We start from the raw sequence: 21,722 nt of genomic DNA on the forward strand, positions 1-21,722 counted from the left end.
CTAGTGACAAAATATGATATGTAAGAGATCTAGCTGATTTTGAATGTAAGCCACTGCTGATATGTTCAGGGTGTAACTGATTCCACAAACTAGGCCAATATCATTAGTTTATCATCATATCATGAGGCTTGTAATTTTGGTCATGATCACTAAATGTCTCCAGGAAAACAAGTAATGATTTCATCCATCATTTATATACTTTCCACATGCAGATCTCCAGTCCAGGTCTCTGTCCTGAGCTGTATGTATATACAGAGCCAACTGTCAAATGGACTAGTCCAAGGACAATTCAAGTTCAGTCTGTTCAAAACTGGATTCATTGTCTTACCCACAAGCTTTCTTCTGCTCTTGTGGTTTCTCTTCTTAAGCATGGAATCACTGTTAATCCATTTTTCTTAACTAGAAACCCAGCAGGAATCCTGGACATCTCATTCATTCTCTACATACAGAGAGGCACCAAGTTCTCTAGATTTAGCCTTCTAAGTATCTCTCTATTCCCTCTCCCAGCATTCTGGTTCAATCTTTCTTAACCTCTCATCTGGCTTCCTACAGTAAGTAGATTTATAACCTCATAAGTGGATGTATAGCTTCTAGCCTTGCTCATTTACAATTTCCTCCACAATGTAGCCAGGTGGATCTTTAAAAAAATGAATATCTGACCAAGGCACTTTATTGTTTAAAAACCTTTAAATGGCTCCTCATTGCTTTCAAGATAACATGTCAGCTCTTTAGTGCAACATACATTTTGACATTTCATGACTTGGTCCCTATATCCCTCTCTGGCATCATATATCTCTTTCCATCCTTATCTACCCTCTCCCTCTACAACCTCTGTTATTATATCTAATTATAGTTAACATCTATTGAGTGTGTACCCTCAGCTAGGAACCATGCTAAATGCTTTACATTAATATTTTCCAAACTTCTCTGCTGATGCCTATCACCTGGGATCTTTGCTCAAAATACAGTCCCTAGTTCTTAGCCCAGATCCACTGAGTCATAGTCTTCAGGGACTGAGTCTGGGAAGTTGTATTAAACACACACACACACACACACACACACACACACACACATGACTCTTATCATCTGAGAAGTTTGGGAAAACACTGTTCTACATGAACTTTTACTTAATCCACATAAAAATTTAATGAGATAAGAACTGTTATTAGTCTCATATATAGACAGAAATCTGAGGCTTAAGGGAAGAAGTTATTTGTCCAAAGACACATAGTTAACTGATTATCATTATTACAATTTGAACCTAGGCATCCAATCCCAGGATTTACAACCCTGCTATGTTCTACTCTCTCAGTGCCTGCACTGTGACCACTTTCAATTCTCTGTGCCTTTTCTGCCCTTTGACTTGGAAAGTCATTTTCCCATCTTTGCCAGGAAAACTACTGTTAACACTCATTCAATTTACACTGAAGCTTTCATTAACCTCCCCAGTATTGGTTGCCTTCCTATGAACGGTTCTGTTAACATAACACATCGTCATCTACATCCTTATCTGTTCCTCTACCAGACTATAAGCAGGAACATCCCAAGTCCTTCTGTCCTTAGTCTAGCAGTGTGCCTGATATATACCAGGTATGTGATTAAATATCTGTCGAATGAATAAAAGTGTAACAAGTCACTTTAGTGTTGCAAGTGCTTGTGGTTTAGATTCTGTAAATGGATGGAGCTAGGGTTAGTCCAGCAACTATTTGTTTTCAGGTATTGAATGCAGCCTCTTCAAATCAAACCATGCCCCCCATTGAACTTACCTGTTTTCATTCTAGGAGTCTCTTAGGAGAAGTGGGACTGAGAACCCAACCCACTTCATTTGAAGTATAGAGGAATCAAACATGTGTGGTGTACTATAGTAGCCCCAGGCAAGACCAGATGATGGGAAAGGACAAAGAAGGCCCCAGAAAGGGGCAGCGTTCCAAGAGAAAGAGGAGCCTTGGCAGGCGATGTGGACTTACTACCAGAGTTCAGAAAATAGAGGAGTGTGCTGACATAGGCCTAAGACACTTTTGATCCAGACTCCCAGTGCCATGGGCACACTATGAGTGTGAAACAAAAGTTAAAGCATGGATGGAAGTAGTGTTTTCACTCGGTCTTAAGGTGACAGGTAGAGCTCTACAGCAGTGGCAGTGATTAAGACTTTTGAAATAGGAGGCTTGGTTAGGTCCCAAAATGTATGGACTAAAAATCTATGTACTACCAGGATTTCAGCAAATGGAAATGCTGAGACTCCCCTTTTCGGCAGAGGTAGGGAAGGGACTGGGCACAACCGGAGTGGAACTTTCATGGCTGGTGGTGACACCTGTGTTCCATCACTGGAGGCAAGGCAGTGGCCATATAAGAAGCCAAGACCAGCAAGTCAACCTGTCCAGAGGTTAACAAACATGTCCACTTATGAGTGTTGCATGCATCTTGGTTCTACCTTTTCTAGTTATTAGTTAAAGGCAAGGAGTGAGGAGAACTGATCCACGGACAGGGGTAAGCTATGCTGGCAGTGCTTGGGAGTATTTATTTGGGGCAAGAGCAACTTGGTGGGGGATGGAACTAGATTTTCTTTTCATTTGGCATATTCTTGGATTTGGTATCATAATTTAGGTATTAAAAGAAATGCTGAGATCACCAGGTTGGTGAGGTCTGGAAATTGGGGTCATGTAATTCTGTAATAAGAGTAAACAAAAGAGATCTTTGAAAATATGAAGCCTCTTCCCAAGCATGCTAAAGACAGTCATATGAAGTCATGGAATATGAGACCCTCCAGGCAACAGAGCAGAAACATGTTTTGAGACAAGTTTTCTTTGAAACACAACCTTTATTTGAAACAAAAGCTTTATTTAAAAGAAGCCTTACTTGAAGAAAGACTTTGATACAAAACTATTTGAAGGCATTCTGGAGACTCTCACAGATGGGCAAAATAAATTAGATCATATAAGCAATTGGACAGAAGAGATGCTTTATTTGAAAAAGAGAGAGCATGGCTACAACATCTAAAAAGTTGGCAGTGTATATGACTACAAAGAAAAGAGAACTCTTGTGTTAAAGAAATTAATGTGTTACTGACATGGCTCATGGCCTGTGAAGACAAATAACCTTGCCATATCTTATAAAATACACTCACTGGAATCTTATCGACAGGAGATTCAGTTTCTATTCCGGACACTCTGCCTTAAGATACGAAGCCTTGACATGACCACATCCCAGTCGGCATAAGCTCCTTCTAGATGGCGGGATATCTCAGTTCCTGCTTCATAGCTCCGTCGGCCATGAAGTAAGCGCCAGTTATCAAAGGTAATCACATCACCTAGACAGAAGATTTTTTTCAATATGAATATAATTCTGTGTGTAAATGATTTGCTGAGCTAGAAAATGTAAACTGCAAAACAGCATTGCTACTTGGTTCACATCAAGATGCAATATGTTTATTTCTTTACCTAAAACTGCGCATTTGCTTTTTCATACAAATCAGGCCCACTGAATGGAGACTGCTTTAGACCTTTTGACATTTGAACTACATAGCTTGGGGGGCCCTTTTAGACACTTCTTATAATTCTTACTTAAAGTATTATCTCTGTATAAAACTTTTGAATTGTTCTTGCTGATGGTTACTTATCTCTTACTCAGAAGTGCTTTTTTTTAAATTGAAGTATAGTTGATTTATAATATTGTGTTAATTTCTGCTGTACAACAAAGTGATTCAGTTATATATACATTCTTTTTTATATTCTTTTCCATTATGGTTTATTACAGGATATTGAATATAATTCCCTGTGATATATAGTAGGACCTTGTTGTTCATCCATTCTATATATAATAGTTTTCATCTGCTAACCCCAAATGTCCAATCCATCCCTTTCCCCAACCTTCTCCCCATTGACAATCACAAGTCTGTTCTCTATGTCTGTGAGTCTGTTTCATTTGTGTCACAATTTAGATTCCACATATAAGTGATATCATATGGTATTTGTTTTTCTCCTCCTGACTTAAGAAGTATTTATTTCTACTTTAACAGCTTCAAACAATTATAAGGGTAGTGACATTCTTGGTTTGTCTTTCATGTTCCTAGTATTTTATGTACATAATTTCTTTGCCTCATAAAAATCTTGAAAGGAGAGTATTATCTCATATTTTCATACATGAGAAAACTGAAGCTCTGAGCAGTTGAGGCACTTGCCAGGAGACACACTGCCATTGAATGGTGAAGCTTGAATTCCAACTCCTATTTTGGGGGTATTTTTCACCCATAGTATTTCCATTTTACATGTTGCTGCTCTTAAACTCAACTTGGTGTTGACTTCATAGCAGCGGATTTATGGAGATTTCTAGTATTATCTTATTATACCAAAGATCAATTCAAAAAATAATCACACATGAAAAGTATCTTCCACTTGGCCCAATCAGCAGGAGGGAGAAATTATGCTTTTTATTTTAGATATCAAAAGCCTCAAGTTTGATGTCACTTTATTGAGTAGAGATGGTCCAGACAAACCATAGTGCTTTCTGCTCCTTTATCCAAGTGGCTGGAATACTTCAAGTACTACTTTATTTCAGGTAGCACCATGTTTACCAGATCAGATAAGAGTAATGAGTAAACCCTACTCATGTACTTTAGAGTGAGGCTCATGGAGATAATTTTATGTATTTGCCAAGATAGAAGAATTAAGTACAGGTTTCAGTTTGTATTGATTGGCTATCAAAATAGAAAATATAAGTCATCAGTCTTAATATCAGACATGAGATTTTATTTGGTCTGTAGCTTGTCTTTCAATATTTATTCTTTAGGTTAGAGGTTATTAAATTTTGGTGTGCTTAAGGATTACCTAGGGACTTATTAAAATAAGTATTTTAAAGTCTGGAGAGTCAATTTAGAGGAAGGGTAGGGGCCAGGAGTCTGCTATTTAAGCAAGTTGGCTGCTCACCAAGACTCTGTTGTTAGTGTTCCACATGCCATGTTTGAGAAACACTGCTCTAGATATTGTGCTAAATGGTTAAGGTTGAAGAAAATCCATTCTTTCAGTTGTCTGAGAAAATGTGTTCACTGACCTGGGTTCATCTTGAAAGTAAACTTGAATTCTTTACAATTCATGAGGTCAACAAACTCCTTCAGAGCAGCATAAAAAGGCTGAACTCTTTCAACAGGTACGTCAAATATTGTGTCTCTAGTTGCATTATTGAAGTTGATGCGAGCCACTTGGCCTTTATCGTCTAATCTATTTTTCAAAGAGAAAAAGTTAAAATATAGAAGTCATAAAGTATCTGTTTCCATTTGTAAGGGTCATTTCATCTTGGAAGATATTTCTGAAATACAATATTAAAGAATCCAAACACATGTATAGAAGATATTAAGGTTATCTGTGGTACAATGTACTCATTTGTTTTTTTCACATATTCATTTAGCAAGAATTTTTTGAAATCTTACTACATAAGTGCCAGAATTGATTCAAATTAATTTAAAATAAATGTTTCTGAGAAATTCCAGCTAAAATTTGTTTGTTTAGAAAATAAATTCATTCTTTATTCTTTAAAACTGTAGCTTTTACATATTAAAATATTTTTGTTACAGTTCATAGGTCAATCACTTTATATGTTTCATCTATGGAAGTTTTAAATATGATTTTACTGGAACAATATGGGGAAGAAAAAATTGTTTTTTAAAAATTGGAAATACTCTGTTCTATTTCAATCCCTAGTTTATAGATGGGGAAACTGAAGCACAGAGAAAGAAGAATCTAGCCTGAGGCACATTCTTTGGATCTTTCCATCTATACTATGTATCTTAGTGTATAGGCTTCTAGAAGACTGATACTGAATGTCATTTAACGTTGTATTGCCAGCAATTAACATAGATCCTGGATATAACAGGCAGTTATTAAATATTTGTTGCATATATAACTTTGTATGTATTTTTTCAGTACATTTAGAGAGTACCAAGGTCTTTTTAGTAACTTGGGAGATCCTAATATTGTGATCTCTATATTCTTTCTTAGAATATAAATCATGATCATGACAATGTAACATAATACTGTTTTCAATGTAACAAATGATAACATTATTTCTAACTTTAAGTTTGCTGGTTATAATTAGTGAGGCATGACCATTTAGACACAGAGACAAAAGGAAGAGACACAATTTTTTTTTTAACTTATTCGGAAGGTGAACTTTTCTCCAGTTCTAAAACATCAACCAACTTTACCTTTTCTTTAGGTACAGGAGGGATGGATAAAAACTGAAGGTGGGCAAGGATGGTGACAAAGTGCCAAGAATTACTCCTGGGCCAGCTTAGGAGGTGGTAATGTGAACCAACAGCTGACTGATGGGTCAAACCGAACAGACTGTCACACGTTGCAGGGGTTGGTGACACTGATTTGGGGTCTAGATTACACTTAGCTAGCTGCTCACACAGAGTGAACCATTATCAACAAGCTAGGTTATGGGAGGAAGGATGCAATGGCCTGTGATACACAAAGTATGGCTATCTGGGCCCCCGTGCTTTGTGCCTCAGATAATAGTCAATCCTCTGAGCCAATGGCAAGTGTAATGATAAACTCTAAGAAATACTGATTAGCAGCAACTCTTTGCTTATTGAATAGTGACTGAAAACTACCTATTGAACCATATAGGGAAAGAATGTAAGAAAGGAACAGGTTTTCAGAAAAGGCTCTTAGAACTTGAATTTATATATATTGATAAAATACAAATATGACTGAATAGGCAGTGAAGGGCCCTCCCCTGTTGCCCCATCTTCTCCACATAGATAAAGGATGCTCTGTGGCCTGCAGGTTGTGGCTTTATGAACAAAGAATCAAGGAAGAGGTCAGTCAGCAGAAGAGACTGTGGACCTCTGGGTTTGAGGGGTACAAAGGGAAGTGCTTGGCCTTTCAATTGCCCCATTAGTGTTCATACTGCTGGTTTCAGACCCCTTTCACAGTTTCTGAGGGCATTTTGCCTTTTCATCTTATCTTTAAAGTTCTAGCCTGACTGCTCCTGACCCACATTCCCTCCTCTCCCCCTGTATTATTTTCTGTACATATACCAATGACACCCTTTGTGTCATCCTCCATGACACTGACAAGTTTGTCACATCTTTGAAACTTCTTGGGGTCTTCCATCCCAGCCACTCTGGTGATGTTTTTTTTTCCCACTAACACCGTAATTCTTGCATGGGAATGGTTATGCTAGTTATGAGCTCTCTCTTTTGGAGTCCAGGTATGTATCCTCACATATCTTTAAAGGAACTTCGTGATTCATTAATCTCATGAAATCAGAATTGTGTGTCCCATGGTACATTGTATTAAGTTTTAATTTCCCAGAGTTCACACATGTGGGCAAAAATAAGCAATTTCTCTGTGTGTGTACATGTGTGTAACACAGCCTCTGTCTCTTTTCACCTGGTATCTACTTTCTGTATGGGAAAATAAGAAACACATTTTTTATTTAACATTCTCAATAATGACCTGAGGAGAAATAGAAAGTAAATTTAGTTTTGAGGTCTAGAGATGTTATCCTGAGGATTGAAGAATGTTAGGGGAGATGAGTGGCTGGCATCTTGAAGATCAACCTAAAATGCAAAATTGAATCTTAGTAAGCAGGATATTCTGTGTGCAAAAACAGAATGAAAGGAAGGTCTTGATGCAGGATTATATGCTGAGGAAGGGTGAAAAGCCCCCAAAGATAAGGAATAACCAGCTATGTATTAGCTATGCATAAAGGACAAGCATTTAAACAGAAACAAACAACATGGTGACTGCAAATTAGTAAAAGCAAAACATCATCAGTGATGTCAATAAAAGAACCCAAGGAAAAGACTGTTGAATCATCTTCTACAATCCAAGTGGATGCTGTGGATACGACTCATTAGTTAAAATATTATTTCTCATTGAGAGATGTGATGTGAATTTGTTGTGAGAATATCACTATGGTCTTGCCCACCACATCACATTTTATGCAAGAAAAATTTATTTCAGACTTTAAAAGCATCTCAAATCTTGCAAACGGATTATGTTCCCTCCTTGCTTTGGTCTTTAGAAACTCAGAGCTGAAATTAAAATCTATCACCAGTAAATGTGTAGGATTATGAAAATTATGGCTAGCTAAAGTTTATTCTGCCCTTTCTGATCCAGGCACTTTGACAGGGCTATCTGTATATTATCTCTATAATTCCCACTATAATTGTTATGTAGTAAGTATTAATATCACTTTTTCTTTTTTTTTTTAACTGACAATTACTCCTTTTCGTAGCTTAGCAAGAATAAGTCACTTGACCAACAACTCACAGACAACAAGAGGAGTTGTGTTCATGTGACTGAATTTTTAACCAGTAGGATGCAACACTATAGCTTAATTTCACTATTATTTTCGTCCTAGTTACTTTGTTTTTTATTGTACTGCATGATACTTAACTTTCTCAGCAGCCTCCAAGATCTTTTTGTATTAGATAGGACATAAGCATCTCAAAAGATTTAAAAGATTTAACCACCAGGAAAATTAACCCAAACACTCAGGGGACCGAGGCCCTTGATTAACTGAAAACTCACTTTGTTTCATCTCCTGTTGTTAAAAATACATTTTAAGTGAATTAATGTTAACCACTTGATATTCTCTATGGATATCCCTGAGACCTTGATAATGGCCAAATTCTAGAATGTTATTGCAAAAAATAACAAAAGCAAATTATGATGATAGATATTCAGTTAATCTCACTCAAGGAGACCTTCAAGATGGTGGAAGAGTAAGACGCGGAGATCACCTTCCTCCCCACAAATACATCAGAAATACATCTACACGTGGAACAACTCCTACAGATCACCTACTGAACGCTGACAGAAGACCTCAGACCTCCCAAAAGGCAAGAAACTCCCCACGTACCTGGGTAGGGCAAAAGAAAAAAGAAATAACAGAGATAAAAGGATAGGGACGGGACTTGCACCAGTGGGAGGGAACCCTGAAGGAGGAAAGGTTTCCACACACTAGGAAGCCCCTTCCCGGGCGGAGGCTGCGGGTGGCGGAGGGGGGAAGCTTTGGAGCCACGGAGGAGAGCGCAGCAACAGGAGTGCAGAGGGCAAAGCAGAGAGATTTCCACACGGAGGATCGGTGCCGACCGGCACTCACCAGCCCGAGAGGCTTGTCTGCTCACCCGCCGGGGTGGGCGGGGCTGGGAGCTGAGGCTTGGGCTTCTGTCGGTGCGCAGGGAGAGGACTGGCAGCGTGAACACAGCCTGAAGGGGTTAGTGCGCCATGGCTAGCCGGGAGGGAGTCCGGGAAAAAGTCTGGAGCTGCCAAAGAGGGAAGAGACCTTTTCTTGCCTCTTTGTTTCCTGGTGCGCGAGGAGAGGGGGTTCAGAGCGCCGCTTAAAGGAGCTCCAGAGACGGGCGCGAGCTGCGGCTGAAAGAGCGGACCCCAGAGACGGGCGTGGGACGCTGGGGCTGCTGCTGCCGCTGCCAAGAGGCCTGTGTGCGAGCGCAGGTCACTGCTCACGCCCCCTTTCTGGGGAGCCTGTGCAGCCCATCACTGCCAGGGTCCTGGGATCCAGGGACAACTTCCCCGGGAGAATGCATGGCGCGCCTCAGGCTGGTGCAACGTCACGCTGGCCTCTGCCACCGCAGGATCTTCCCGCATCTGTACCCCTCCCTCACTCCGGCCTGAGTGAGCCAGAGCCCCCGAATCAGCAGCTCCTTTAACCCCGTCCTGTCTGAGCGAAGAACAGACGCCCTCAGGCGACCAACAACGCAGAGGCGGGTCCACATCCAAAGCTGAACCCCGGGAGCTGTGCGAACAAAGAAGAGAAAGGGAAATCTCTCCCAGCAGCCTCAAGAGCAGTGGATTAAATATCCACAAACAACGTGATGTACCCTGCATCTCTGGAATACCTGAATAGACAACGAATCATCCAAAATTGAGTCAGTGGACTTTGGGAGCAACGATATATATATATATATATATATATATATATATATACACACACACACACATATATATACATATATATATGTATATATATATAGATTTTTTTCCTTTTTCTCTTTCTGTGACTGTGTATGTGTATGCTTCTGTGTGTGATTTTGTCTTATAGCTTTGATTTGACCATTTGTCCTAGCTTCTGTCTGTCCATTTTTTTTTTTTAGTATAGTTTTTAGCAGTTGTTATCATTGGTATATTTGTTTTTTCATTTGGTTGCTCTCTTCTTTCTTTTTCTTTCTTTTTTTGTTACTTTTTAATTATTTAATTTTTAATGATTATTTCTTATTTTAATAGCTTTATTTTATTTTATTTATTTTATTCCTATCTTTCTTTCTTTTTTCCTTCCTTTTCTTCTGAGCCGAGAAGGTGGGAGAGCTGAGGTCAGGACACTGGTCCACTAGAGAACTCCTGGCTCCACGTAATATCAAACGGCGAAAGCTCTCCCAGAGATCTCCATCTCAACATTAAGACCCAGCTCCATTCAACAAACAGCAAGCTACAGTCCTGGATATCCTATGCCAAAAAATAGAAAGACAGGAACACAACCTCACCCATTAGCAGTGAGGCTGCCTAAAATCATAATAAGGTCACAGGCACCCCAAAACACACCACTGGATGTGGACCTGCCCGCCAGAAAGACAAATCCAGCCTCAACCACCAGAACACAGGCACTAGTCCCTTCCACCAGGAAGCCTACACAACCCACTGAGCCAACACTAGCCACTGGGGGCAGACACCACAAACAATAGGAGCTATGCACCTGCAGCCTGCGAAAAGGAAACCACAAACACAGTAAGTTAAGCAAAATGAGAAGACAAAGAAACACACAACAGATGGAGGAGCAAGATAAAAAGCCACCAGACCAAACAAATGAAGAGGAAATAGGCAGTCTACCTGAAAAAGAATTCAGAGTATTGATAATAAAGATGATCCAAAATCTTGGAAATAGAATGGAGAAAATAGAAGAAACATTTAACAAGGACTTAGAAGAACTAAAGAGCAAACAAACAATGATGAACAACACAATAAATGAAATTAAAAATTCTCTAGAAGGAAACGGTAGCAGAATAACCTAGGCAGAAGAATGGATAACTGATCTGGAAGATAAAATAGGGGAAAAAACTACTGCAGAGCAGAATAAAGACAAAAGAATAAAAACAATTGAGGACAGTCCCAGAGACCTCTGGGACAACAATAAACTCACCAACATTCGAATTATAGGGGTCCCAGAAGAAGAAGAGAAAAAGAAAAGGATTGAAAAAATATTTGAAGAGATTATAGTTGAAAACTACCCTAATATGGGAAAGGAAATAGTTAATCAAGTCCAGAAAGCACAGAGAGTCAAATACAGGATAAATCCAAGCAGAAACATGCCAAGACACATACTAATCAAACTATCAAAAATTAAATACAAAGAAAAAACACTAAAAGCAGCAAGGGAAAAACAACAAATAACCTACAAAGGAATCCCCATCAGGTTAACAACTGATCCTTCAGCAGAAACACTGCAAGCCTGAAGGAAGTGGCAGGACATATTTAAAGTGATGAAAGGGAAAACCTACAACCAAGGTTACTCTACCCGGCAAGGATCTCATTCAGATTTGACAGAGAAATTAAAACATTTACAGACAAGCAAAAGCTAAGAGAATTCAGCACCACCAAACCAGCTTTACAACAAATGCTAAAGGAACTTCTCTAGGAAGGAAACACAAGAGAAGGAAAAGACCTACAATAACAAACCCAAATGAATTAAGAAAATGGTACTAGGAACATACATATTGATAATTACCTTAAATGTAAATGGATTAAATGCTCCAACCAAAAGACAGACTGGCTGAATGGATACAAAACCAAGGCCTGTATATATGCTGTCTACAGGAGACACACTTCAGACCTAGGGACACATACAGACTGAAAGTGAGGGGATGGAAAAAGATATTCCATGCAAATGGAAATCAAAAGTAAGCTGGAGTAGCAATTCTCATATCAGACAAAATAGACTTTAAAATAAAGACTATTACAAGAGACAAAGAAGGGCACTACATAATGATCAAGGGATCAAGCCAAGAAGAAGATATAACAATTGTAAATATTTATGCACCCAACAAAGAAGAACCTCAATATATAAGGCAAATGCTAATAGCCACAAAAGGGTAAATTGACAGTATCAGAATCATAGTAGGGGACATTAACACCCCACTTTCATAAATGGACAGATGATCTAAAATAAAAATAAATAAGGAAACACAAGCTTTAAATGATACATTAAACAAGATTCACTTAATTGATATTTATAAGACATTCCATCACAAAATAATAGCATACACTTTCTTTTCAAGTGCTCAAGGAACATTCTCCAGGATACATCATAACTTAGGTCACAAATCAAGCCTTGGTATATTTAAGAAAATTGAAATCATATCAAGTATCATTTCCAACCACAATGCTATGAGACTAGATATCAATTACAGGAAAAAAATCTGTAAAATATACAAACACATAGAGATTAAACAATACACTACTAAATAACCAAGAGATCACTGAAGAAAACAAAGAGGAAATCAAAAAATATGTAGAAACAAATGACAATGAAAACACAACGACCCAAAACCCATGGGATGCAGCAAAAGCAGTTCTAAGAGGGAAGTTTATAGCAATACAGTCCTACCACAAGAAACAAGAAACATCTCAAATTAACAACCTAACCTTACATTTAAAGCAATTAGAGAAATAAGAGCAAAAAACTCCCAAAGTTAGCAGAAGGAAAGAAATAATAAAAATCAGATCTGCAAGAAATGAAAAAGAAATGAAGAAAACATTAGCAAACATCAATAAAACTAAAAGCTGGTTCTTTGAGAAGATAAACAAAATTGATAGACCATTAGGCAGACTCAAGAGAAAAAAAGGGAGAAGAGTCAAATCAATAGAATTAGAAAAGAAAAAGGAGAAGTAACAACTGACACTGCAGAAATACAAAGCATCATGAGAGATTACTACAAGAAATTGTATGCCAATAAAATGGACAGCCTAGAAGAAATGGACAAATTCTTAGAAAAGCACAACTTTCAGGGACTGAACCAGGAAGAAATAGAAAATATAAACAGACCAATCACAAGCACTGAAATTGGAACTGTGATAAAAAATCTTCCAACACACAAAGCCAAGGACCAGATGGCTTCACAGGCGAAAGCTATCATTTAGAGAAGAACTAACATCTATCCTTCTCAAACTCTTCCAAAATATAGCAGAGGGAGGAACACTCCCACACTCATTCTACGAGGCCACCATCACCCTGATACCAAAACTGGACAAAGATGTCACAAAGAAAGAAAACTACAGGCCAATATCACTGATGAACACTGATGCAAAAATCCTCAACAAAATACTAGCAAACAGAATCCAACAGCACATTAAAAGGATCATGCAACATGATCAAGTGGGGTTTCTCCCAGGAATGCAAGGATTCTTCAATATATGCAAATCAATCAATGTGATAAACCATATTAACAAACTGAAGGAGAAAATCCATATGATCATCTCAATAGAGGGAGAAAAATCTTTCAACACAATTCAATACCCATTTATGATAAAAACCCTCCAGCAAGTAGGCATAGAGGAACTTACCTCAACATAATAAAGGCCATATATGACAAACTCACAGCCAACATCATTCTCAATGGTGAAAACCGGAAATCATTTCCACTAAGATCAGGAAGAAGATAAGGTTGCCCACTCTCACTACTATTATTCAACATAGTTTTGAAGTTTTAGCAACAGCAATCAGAGAAGAAAAAGAAATAAAAGGAATCTAAACTGGAAAAGAAGAAGTAAAGTTGTCACTGTTTGCAGATGACATGATACCATACATAGAGAATCCTAAAGATGGTACCAGAAAACTAGTAAAGGTAATCAATGAATTTGGTAAAATAGCAGGATACAAAATTAATGCACAGAAATCTCTTGCATTCCTATACACTAATGATGAAAAATCTGAAAGAGAAATTAAGGAAACACTCCCATTTACCATTGCAACTAAAAGAATAAAATACCTGGAATAAACCTACCTAAGGAGACAAAAGACCTGTATGCAGAAAACTATAAGACACTGATGAAAGAAATTAAAGATGGTACAAACAGATCCATATTCTTGGATTGGAAGAATCAAAGTTGTGAAAATGACTATACTATGCAAAGCAATCTACAGATTCAGTGCAATCCCTATCAAACTACCAATGGCATTTTTCACAGAACTAGAACAAAAAATTTCACAATTTGTATGGAAACACAAAAGACCCTGAATAGACAAAGCAATACTGAAAAAGAAAAGCGGAGATGGAGGAATCAGGCTCCCTGACTTCAGACTATAGTACAAAGTTACAGTCATCAAGAGAGTATGGTACTGGCACAAAAACAGAAATATAGATCAATGGAACAGGATAGGAAGCCCAGAGATAAACCCATGCACATATGGTCACCTTATTTTTGATAAAGCAGGCAAGAATATAAAATGGAGAAAAGACACCCTCTTTAATAATTGGTGCTGGGAAAACTGGACAGCTATGTGTAAAAGAATTAAATTAGAACATTCCCTACACCATACAGAAAAATACACTCAAAATGGATGAAAGACCTAAATGTAAGGCTAGACACTGTAAAACTGTTAGAGGAAAACATAGGCAGAACACTCTATGACATAAATCACAGCAAGATCCTTTTGGAACCACCTCCTAGAGAAATGGGAATGAAAACAAAAATAAACAAATGGGACCTAATGAAACTTAAAAGCTTTTGCACAGCAAAGGAAACCATAAACAAGATGAAAAGACAACCGTCAGAATGGGAGAATATATTTGCAAACGAAGCAACTAACAAAGGATTAATCTCCAAGATATACAAGCAGCTCAGGCAGCTCAATATCGAAAAAACAAACAACCCAATCCAAAAATGTCCAGAAGACCTAAATAGACTTTTCTCTGAAGAAGATATATGGATTGCCCACAAACATATGAAAGGATGCTCTACATCACAAATCATTAGAGAAATGCAAATCAAAACTATAATGAGTTATCACTTCACACCAGTCAGAATGGCCATCATCAAAAAATCTACAAACAATAAACGCTGGAGTGGGTGTGGAGAAAAGGGAACCCTCTTGTGCTATTGGTGGGAATGTAAATTGATACAGCCACTATGGAGAACAGTATGGAGGTTCCTTAAAAAACTAAAAATAGAACTACCATATGAGCCAGCAATCCCACTACTGGGCATATACCCTGAGAAAACCATAATTCAAAAAGAGTCATGTACCACAATGTTCATTGCAGCTCTATTTACAATAGCTGGGACATGGAATCAACCTAAGTGTCCACTGACAGATGAATAGATAAAGAAGTTGTGGCCATATATACAATGGAATATTAGTCAGCCATAAAAAGAAACAAAACTGAGTTATTTGTAGTGAGGTGGATGGATCTAGAGTCTGTCATACAGAGTGAAGTAAGTCAGAAAGAGAAAAACAAATACCATATGCTAACACATATATATGGAACCAAAAAAAAAAAAGTTTCTGAAGAACCTAGGGGCAGGACAGGAATAAAGATGCAGACGTAGACAATGGACTTGAGGACACGAGAAGGGGGAAGGGTAAGCTGGGACGAAGTGAGAGAGTGGCATGGGCTTATATATACTACCAAATGTAAAATAGATAGCTAGTGGGAAGCAGCTGCATAGTATATGTAGATCAGCTTGGTGCTTTGTGACCACGTAGAGGGGTGGGTTAGGGAGGGAGGGAGGGAGGAAGACGCAAGAGGGAGGAGATACGGGGATATATGTATATGTATAGCTGATTCACTTTGTAATAAAGCAGAAACTAATACACCATTGTAAAACATTTATACTCCAGTAAAGCTGTTAAAAAAAAAATCTCACTCAATAGCTAAGCATTTTTTTCTTTTCGTTTTTGTTTTTTTCCCTCTCTTCTCTAACCCTGAAGAGTCTGCAACAATATTGTGTCACAACAAAATGGTAATTTGCCATAGGGTTTTAAGGTAACTTTTTAAAATTGTTGTATTTAGCCCATATATATTTAATGTCATTATTGATAAGGTCATGTTTAAATCTACAATCTTACCATTTATTTTCTCTTTTTTTTCTTGAATTTTATTATATTTTATTTTTTATAAAGCAGGTTCTTATTAGTTATCCATCTTATACATATTAGTGTATGTATGTCAATCCCAATACCCAAATTCATCCCACCCCCACCCCCCCTGCTTTTCCCTCTTTTTGTCCATACGTTTGTTTTCTACATCTGTGTCTCATTTCTGCATTTCAAACTGGTTCAGCTGTACCATTTATTTAGATTCCACATATATGCTTTAATATACGATATTTGTTTTTCTCTTTCTGACTAACTTCACTCTGTGCAAAAGCTTTTAAGTTTCATTTGTTCCCATTTTTTAATTTTTGTTTTTATTTCCATTACTCCAGTGGGTGGGTCAGAAAATATCTTGCTGTGATTTATGTCAAAGAGTGTTCTTCCTATGTTTTCCTCAAAGTGTTTTATAGTGTCTGGTTTTACATTTTGGTCTTTAATCCATTTTGAGCTTATCTTTGTGTATGGTGTTAGGGAGTGTTCCAATTTCATTCTTTTACATGTAGCTGTCCAGTTTTCCCAGCACCACTTATTGAAGAGACTCTCTTTTCTCCATTATATTTCCTTGCCTCCTTTGTCATAGTTTAGTTGAGCATAGGTGCGTGGGTTTACCTCTTGGGTCTCTATCCTGTTCCATTGACCCATATTTCTGTTTTTGTGCCAGTACCATACTGTCTTGATTACTACAGCTTTGTAGTAAAGTCTCAAGTCAGGGAGTCTGATTCCTCCAGCTCTGTTTATTTCCCTAAATACTGCTTTGGCTATTCGGGTCATTTATGTCTCCATACAAATTTTAAGATTTTTTGTTTGAGTTCTGTAAAAAAATACCATTGGTAATTTGATAGGGATTGCATTGAATCTGTAGATTGCTTTGGGAAGTATAATCATTTTCACAATATTGTTTTTACCAATCCAAGAACATGGTATATCTCTGCATTGGTTTGTATCATCTTTGATTTCTTTCATCAGTGTCTTATAGTTTTCTGAGTACAGGTCTTTTACCTTAATAGGTAAGTTTATTCCTAGGTGTTTTATTCTTTTTTTGCAATTCTGAATGGGATTGTTTCTGTAATTTTTCTCTCTGATCTTTCATTGTTAGTGTATAAGATTGCAAGAGATTTCTGTGCATTAATTTTGTATCCTGCAAATTTACCAAATTCATTGATTAGCTGTAGTGGTTTTCTGGTGGCATCTTTAGGATTATCAACATATAGTATCATGTCACCTGCAAACAGTGACAGTTTTACTTCTTCTTTTCCAACTTGTATTCCTTTTATTTCTTTTTCTTCTCTGATTGCCATGGCTAGGACTTCCAAAACTATGTTGAATAATAGTGGCAAGAGTGGACATCCTTGTCTTATTCCTGATCTAGAGAAATGCTTTCAGTTTTTCACCATTGAGAATGATGTTTGCTGTGGGTTTGTTGTATATGGCTTTTATTATGTTGAGGCAGGTTCCCACTGTTTGCCCACTTTCTGGAGAGTTTTTATCATAAATGGGTGTTGAATTTTGTCAAAAGCTTTTATTGCATCTATTGAGATGATCATATGGTTTTTATTCTTCAATTTGTTAATATGGTGTATCACATTGATTGATTTGCATATATTGAAGAATCCTTGCATCCATGGGATAAATTCCACTTGGTCATGGTGTATGATTCTTTTAATATGTTGCATTCTGTTTGCTAGTATTTTGTTGAGGATTTTTGCATGTTTATTTATGAGTGATATTGGTATATAATTTTCTTTTTTCGTAGTATCTTTGTCTGGTTTTGGTATCAGGGTGATTATGGCCTCATAGAATGAGTTTGGGAGTGTTCCTTCCTCTACAATTTTTTGGAAGAGTTTGAGGAGGATGGGTGTTGACTCTTCTCTAAATGTGTGATAGAATTGTCCTGTGAAGCTATCTGGTCCGGGGCTTTTGTTTGTTGGAAGATTTTTAATCACAGTTTCAGTTTCATTACTTGTGATTGGTCTGTTCCTATTTTCTCTTTCTTCCTGGTTCAGTTTTGTAAGGTTATACCTTTCTAAGAATTTGTCCAGTTCTTCCAGGTTGTCCATTTTATTGGCATAGAGTTTCTTTCAGTAGTCTCTTTTGATGTTTTGTATTTCTGTGGTGTCCCTTGTAACTTCTCCTTTTTCACTTCTAATTTTATTGACTTGAGTCCTCTCCCTCTTTTTCTTGATGAGTCTGGCTAATGTTTTATCAATTTTTGTTTATCTTCTCAAAGAACCAGCTTTTAGTTTTATTGATCTTTGCTATTGTTTTCTTTGTTTCTATTTCATTTATTTCTGCTCTGATCTTTATCATTTCTTTCCTTCTACTAACTTTGGGTTTTGTTTGTTGTTCTTTCTCTAGATCCTTTAGGTGTATGGCTAGATTGTTTATTTGAAATTTTTCTTGTTTCTTGAGGTAGGATTGTATTGCTATAAACTTCCCTGTTAGAACTGCTTTTGATGCATCCCAGAGGTTTTGGATCGTCATATTTTCATTGTCATTTGTCTCTGGGTATTTTTTGATTTCCTCTTTGATTTCTTCACTGATATCTTTGTTATTTAGTAACGTATTGTTTAAACTCCATGTGTTTGTGTTTTTAACGTTTTTTCCCTGTAATTGATTTCTAATCTCATAGTGTCATTGTTTAACGTTTTTTTCCCTGTAATTGATTTCTAATCTCATAGTGTCATTGTCAGAAAAGATGCTTGATATGATGTCAATTTTCTTAAATTTACCGAGGTTTGATTTGTGACCCAGTAAGTGACCCATACTGGAGAATGTGCCATGTGCACTTGTGAAGAAAGTGTAATCTGCTGTTTTTGGATGGAATGTCCCATAAATATCAATTAAATATATCTGTTCTATTGTGTCATTTAAAACTTGTGTTTCCTTATTAATTTTCTGTCTGGATGATCTGGCCATTGGTGTAATTGAGGTGTTAAAATTCCCCCACTATTTTTGTATTACTGTTGATTTCCTCTTTTATAGCTGTTAGCATTTGCCTTATGTATTGAGGTGCTCCTATGTTGGGTGCATATATATTTAGAATTGTTATATCTTCTTCTTGGATTGATCCCTTGACATTATGTAATGTCTTTCCTTGTCTCATGTAACATTCTTTATTTTAAAGTCTATTTTAACTGATATGAGTATTGCTACACCAGCTTTCTTTTGATTTCCATTTGCATTGAATATCTTTTTCCACCCCCTCACTTTCAGTGTGTACGTGTCCCTAGGTCTGAAGTGTGTCTCTTGTATACAGCATATGTATGTGTCTTGTTTTTGTATCCATTCAGCTAGTCTGTGTCTTTTGGTTGGAGCATTTAATGCATTCACATTTAAGGTAATTATTGATATCTCTGTTCCTATTACCATTTCCTTAATTGTTTTGTTTTTGTTTTTGTAGGTCCTTTTCTCCTCTTGTGTTTCCCACTTTGAAAATTTCCTTTAGCATTTGTTGTAGAGATGGTTTGATGGTGCTGAATTCTCTTAGCTTTTGCTTGTCTGTAAAGCTTTTGATTTCTCCGTCAAATCTGAATGAGTTCTTTGCTGGATAGAGTAATCTTGGTTGTACGTTCTTTCCTTTCATCACTTAAAATATATCGTGCCTCTCCCTTCTGGCTTGTAGAGTTTCTGCTGAAAAATCAGCTGTTAACCTTATGGGAGTTCCCTTGTATGTTATTTGTCGTTTTTCCCTGTTTGCATTTAATAAATTTTCTTTGTCTTTAATTTTTGTCAGTTAGTTTACTATGTATCTCAGCGTGTTTCACCTTGGGTTTTCCTGCGTGGAACTCCGCGCTTCCTGGAGTTGGGTGGCTATTTCCTTTCCCATGTTAGGGAAGTTATTGACTACAATCTCTCCAAATATTCTCTCAGGTCCTTTCTCTCTGTGTTCTCCTGAAACCCCTATAATGTGAATGTTGGTTTGTTTAATGTTGTCCCAGAGGTGCCTTATGGTGTCTTCATTTCTTTTCATTCTTTGTTTTTTTTTTTTTTTTTTCTGTTTTGCAAAAGTGGATTCCATAATTCTGTCTTCCAGGTCACTTATCTGTTGTTCTGCCTCAGTTGTTCTGCTATTGATTCCTTCTAGTGCATTTTTCATTGCAGTTATTTTATTGTTCATCTCTGTTTGTTTGTTCTTTAATTTTTCTAGGTGTTTGTTCTTTAATTCTTGTAGGTCTTTGTTAAACATTTCTTGCATCTTCTCGATCTTTGACTCCATTCTTTTTCCGAGGTCCTGGATCATCTTCACTATCATTATTCTGAATTCTTCTTCTGGGAGTTCACTTATCTCCACTTACTTTAGTTGTTTTTCTGGGGTTTTAGGTTGTTCCTTCATCTGGTACATAATCGTCTGCCTTTTCATTTGGTCTATCTTTCTGCGAATGTGGTTTTTGTTTCACAGGCTGCAGGATTGTAGTTCTTCTTGCTTCTGCTGTCTGCCCTCTAAGTTAACTTTTAAACAGTGAAAGTTGTCCTGTTAAAACTGGGAATCTCAAGAGCTAGTTTATCCTTTTCCCACCTCAATGACCTACCTCTCAGGGTATGTTATTATGAACTAGGATTTATTTTTGACATCTTTCTCTCACACCGTCATTCAATCTGTCATGAAAATATGCTGTTTCGATATGCAAAATATATCCCCAAGCACACCCTTCTCCATACTGCTGCTATCACCACCTGGACCACTCATGTTCAAGTTACCCTCATCTCTGACCTCTGGTCGTGTAGGAGCTTCCAAGCTGGTCTTCCTGCTTCTGTCCTTGCTCTTAAACACTATATTCAGCACAGCAGCCATGGTGATCCACTTAAAATGTAAATGACTTTATATAAATATAGATGCCTCTCTTTTGGTCAAAATCTTCCAGCAAGCCATTTTTTCACTAAGAATTAAAGCTAATGTTATTACAATGACTAGGAAGGCTCTATATAAACTTACCCCCACCTGGTCTACTTTTGTAATACTATCCCCCGATTGGCCTCATTGCTGTCCCTTGAACACACCAAGCATCTTCTTAGGGTTATCCTAGGAAGTTTTCTCTAGCTGCTCATCTTCTGGACAAACTCCTTCACTCCTTTAAGTTTTTGCTCAAATATTGCCTACTCAGTAAAACTTATCCTTGACACACTATTTAATGATACAAATTTTGTCCTCCCTAAGTCTTTGGCTCTACAGATTCCCCTGTCCTGCCTTACTTTTCCTTTTTTCTTAAGCACTTAAGATGTTTTAACATTCATTGCAATTTACTCATCTATTTTAAAATTCCTAATTCTCCCCTCCCCTGTTAGAAAGTAAGCTACGTGAAGGCAGGAATCTTTGTTTTGTCCACTGATGTATCCCAAGCACCAAGAAGAGTGACTGGCTTCAGTAAATAGTTGTTGAATGAATAAATGAAGATCATATGTGTATATTAGAAAGCTGAGTTAGTATACTGAGGATTTGATTATTTATTAAATGAGTTTATTTTCATATTATTTGGTTATTTTTCCTAAAAGAAGAATACAAACTCAGTTATAAAATTGGAAAACACCCCAGCATTCATTAACTGAGGTTGGATTAAATAAAACATGTCCTAGAAATACAATGTAGGATAATTCTCATATAAGAGAAT

At 37.3% G+C, this 21,722-nt stretch overlaps 1 protein-coding gene across 2 annotated transcripts in view; it reads right to left on the reverse strand.

Moving 5' to 3' along the window:
* Window positions 1-2,745: 2,745 nt before the first annotated feature.
* BBOX1 (gamma-butyrobetaine hydroxylase 1) overlaps window positions 2,746-21,722 on the reverse strand; it is a 75,608-nt gene continuing 56,631 nt past the window's right edge. For both annotated transcript variants that reach the window (XM_082629211.1, XM_082629210.1), the window contains 2 exons: window positions 5,047-5,213; window positions 2,746-3,307 (listed from right to left, as the gene is read on the reverse strand). In XM_082629211.1, the coding sequence (XP_082485337.1) occupies window positions 3,147-3,307; window positions 5,047-5,213 (328 nt within the window). In that variant the 3' untranslated portion in view covers window positions 2,746-3,146. The remainder of the gene's footprint in view (window positions 3,308-5,046; window positions 5,214-21,722) is intronic.

Source organism: Mesoplodon mirus (assembly GCF_964341445.2).
Source record: "Mesoplodon mirus genome assembly, chromosome: 7".
In the NCBI taxonomy this organism is placed as follows: Eukaryota; Metazoa; Chordata; class Mammalia; order Artiodactyla; family Ziphiidae; genus Mesoplodon; species Mesoplodon mirus.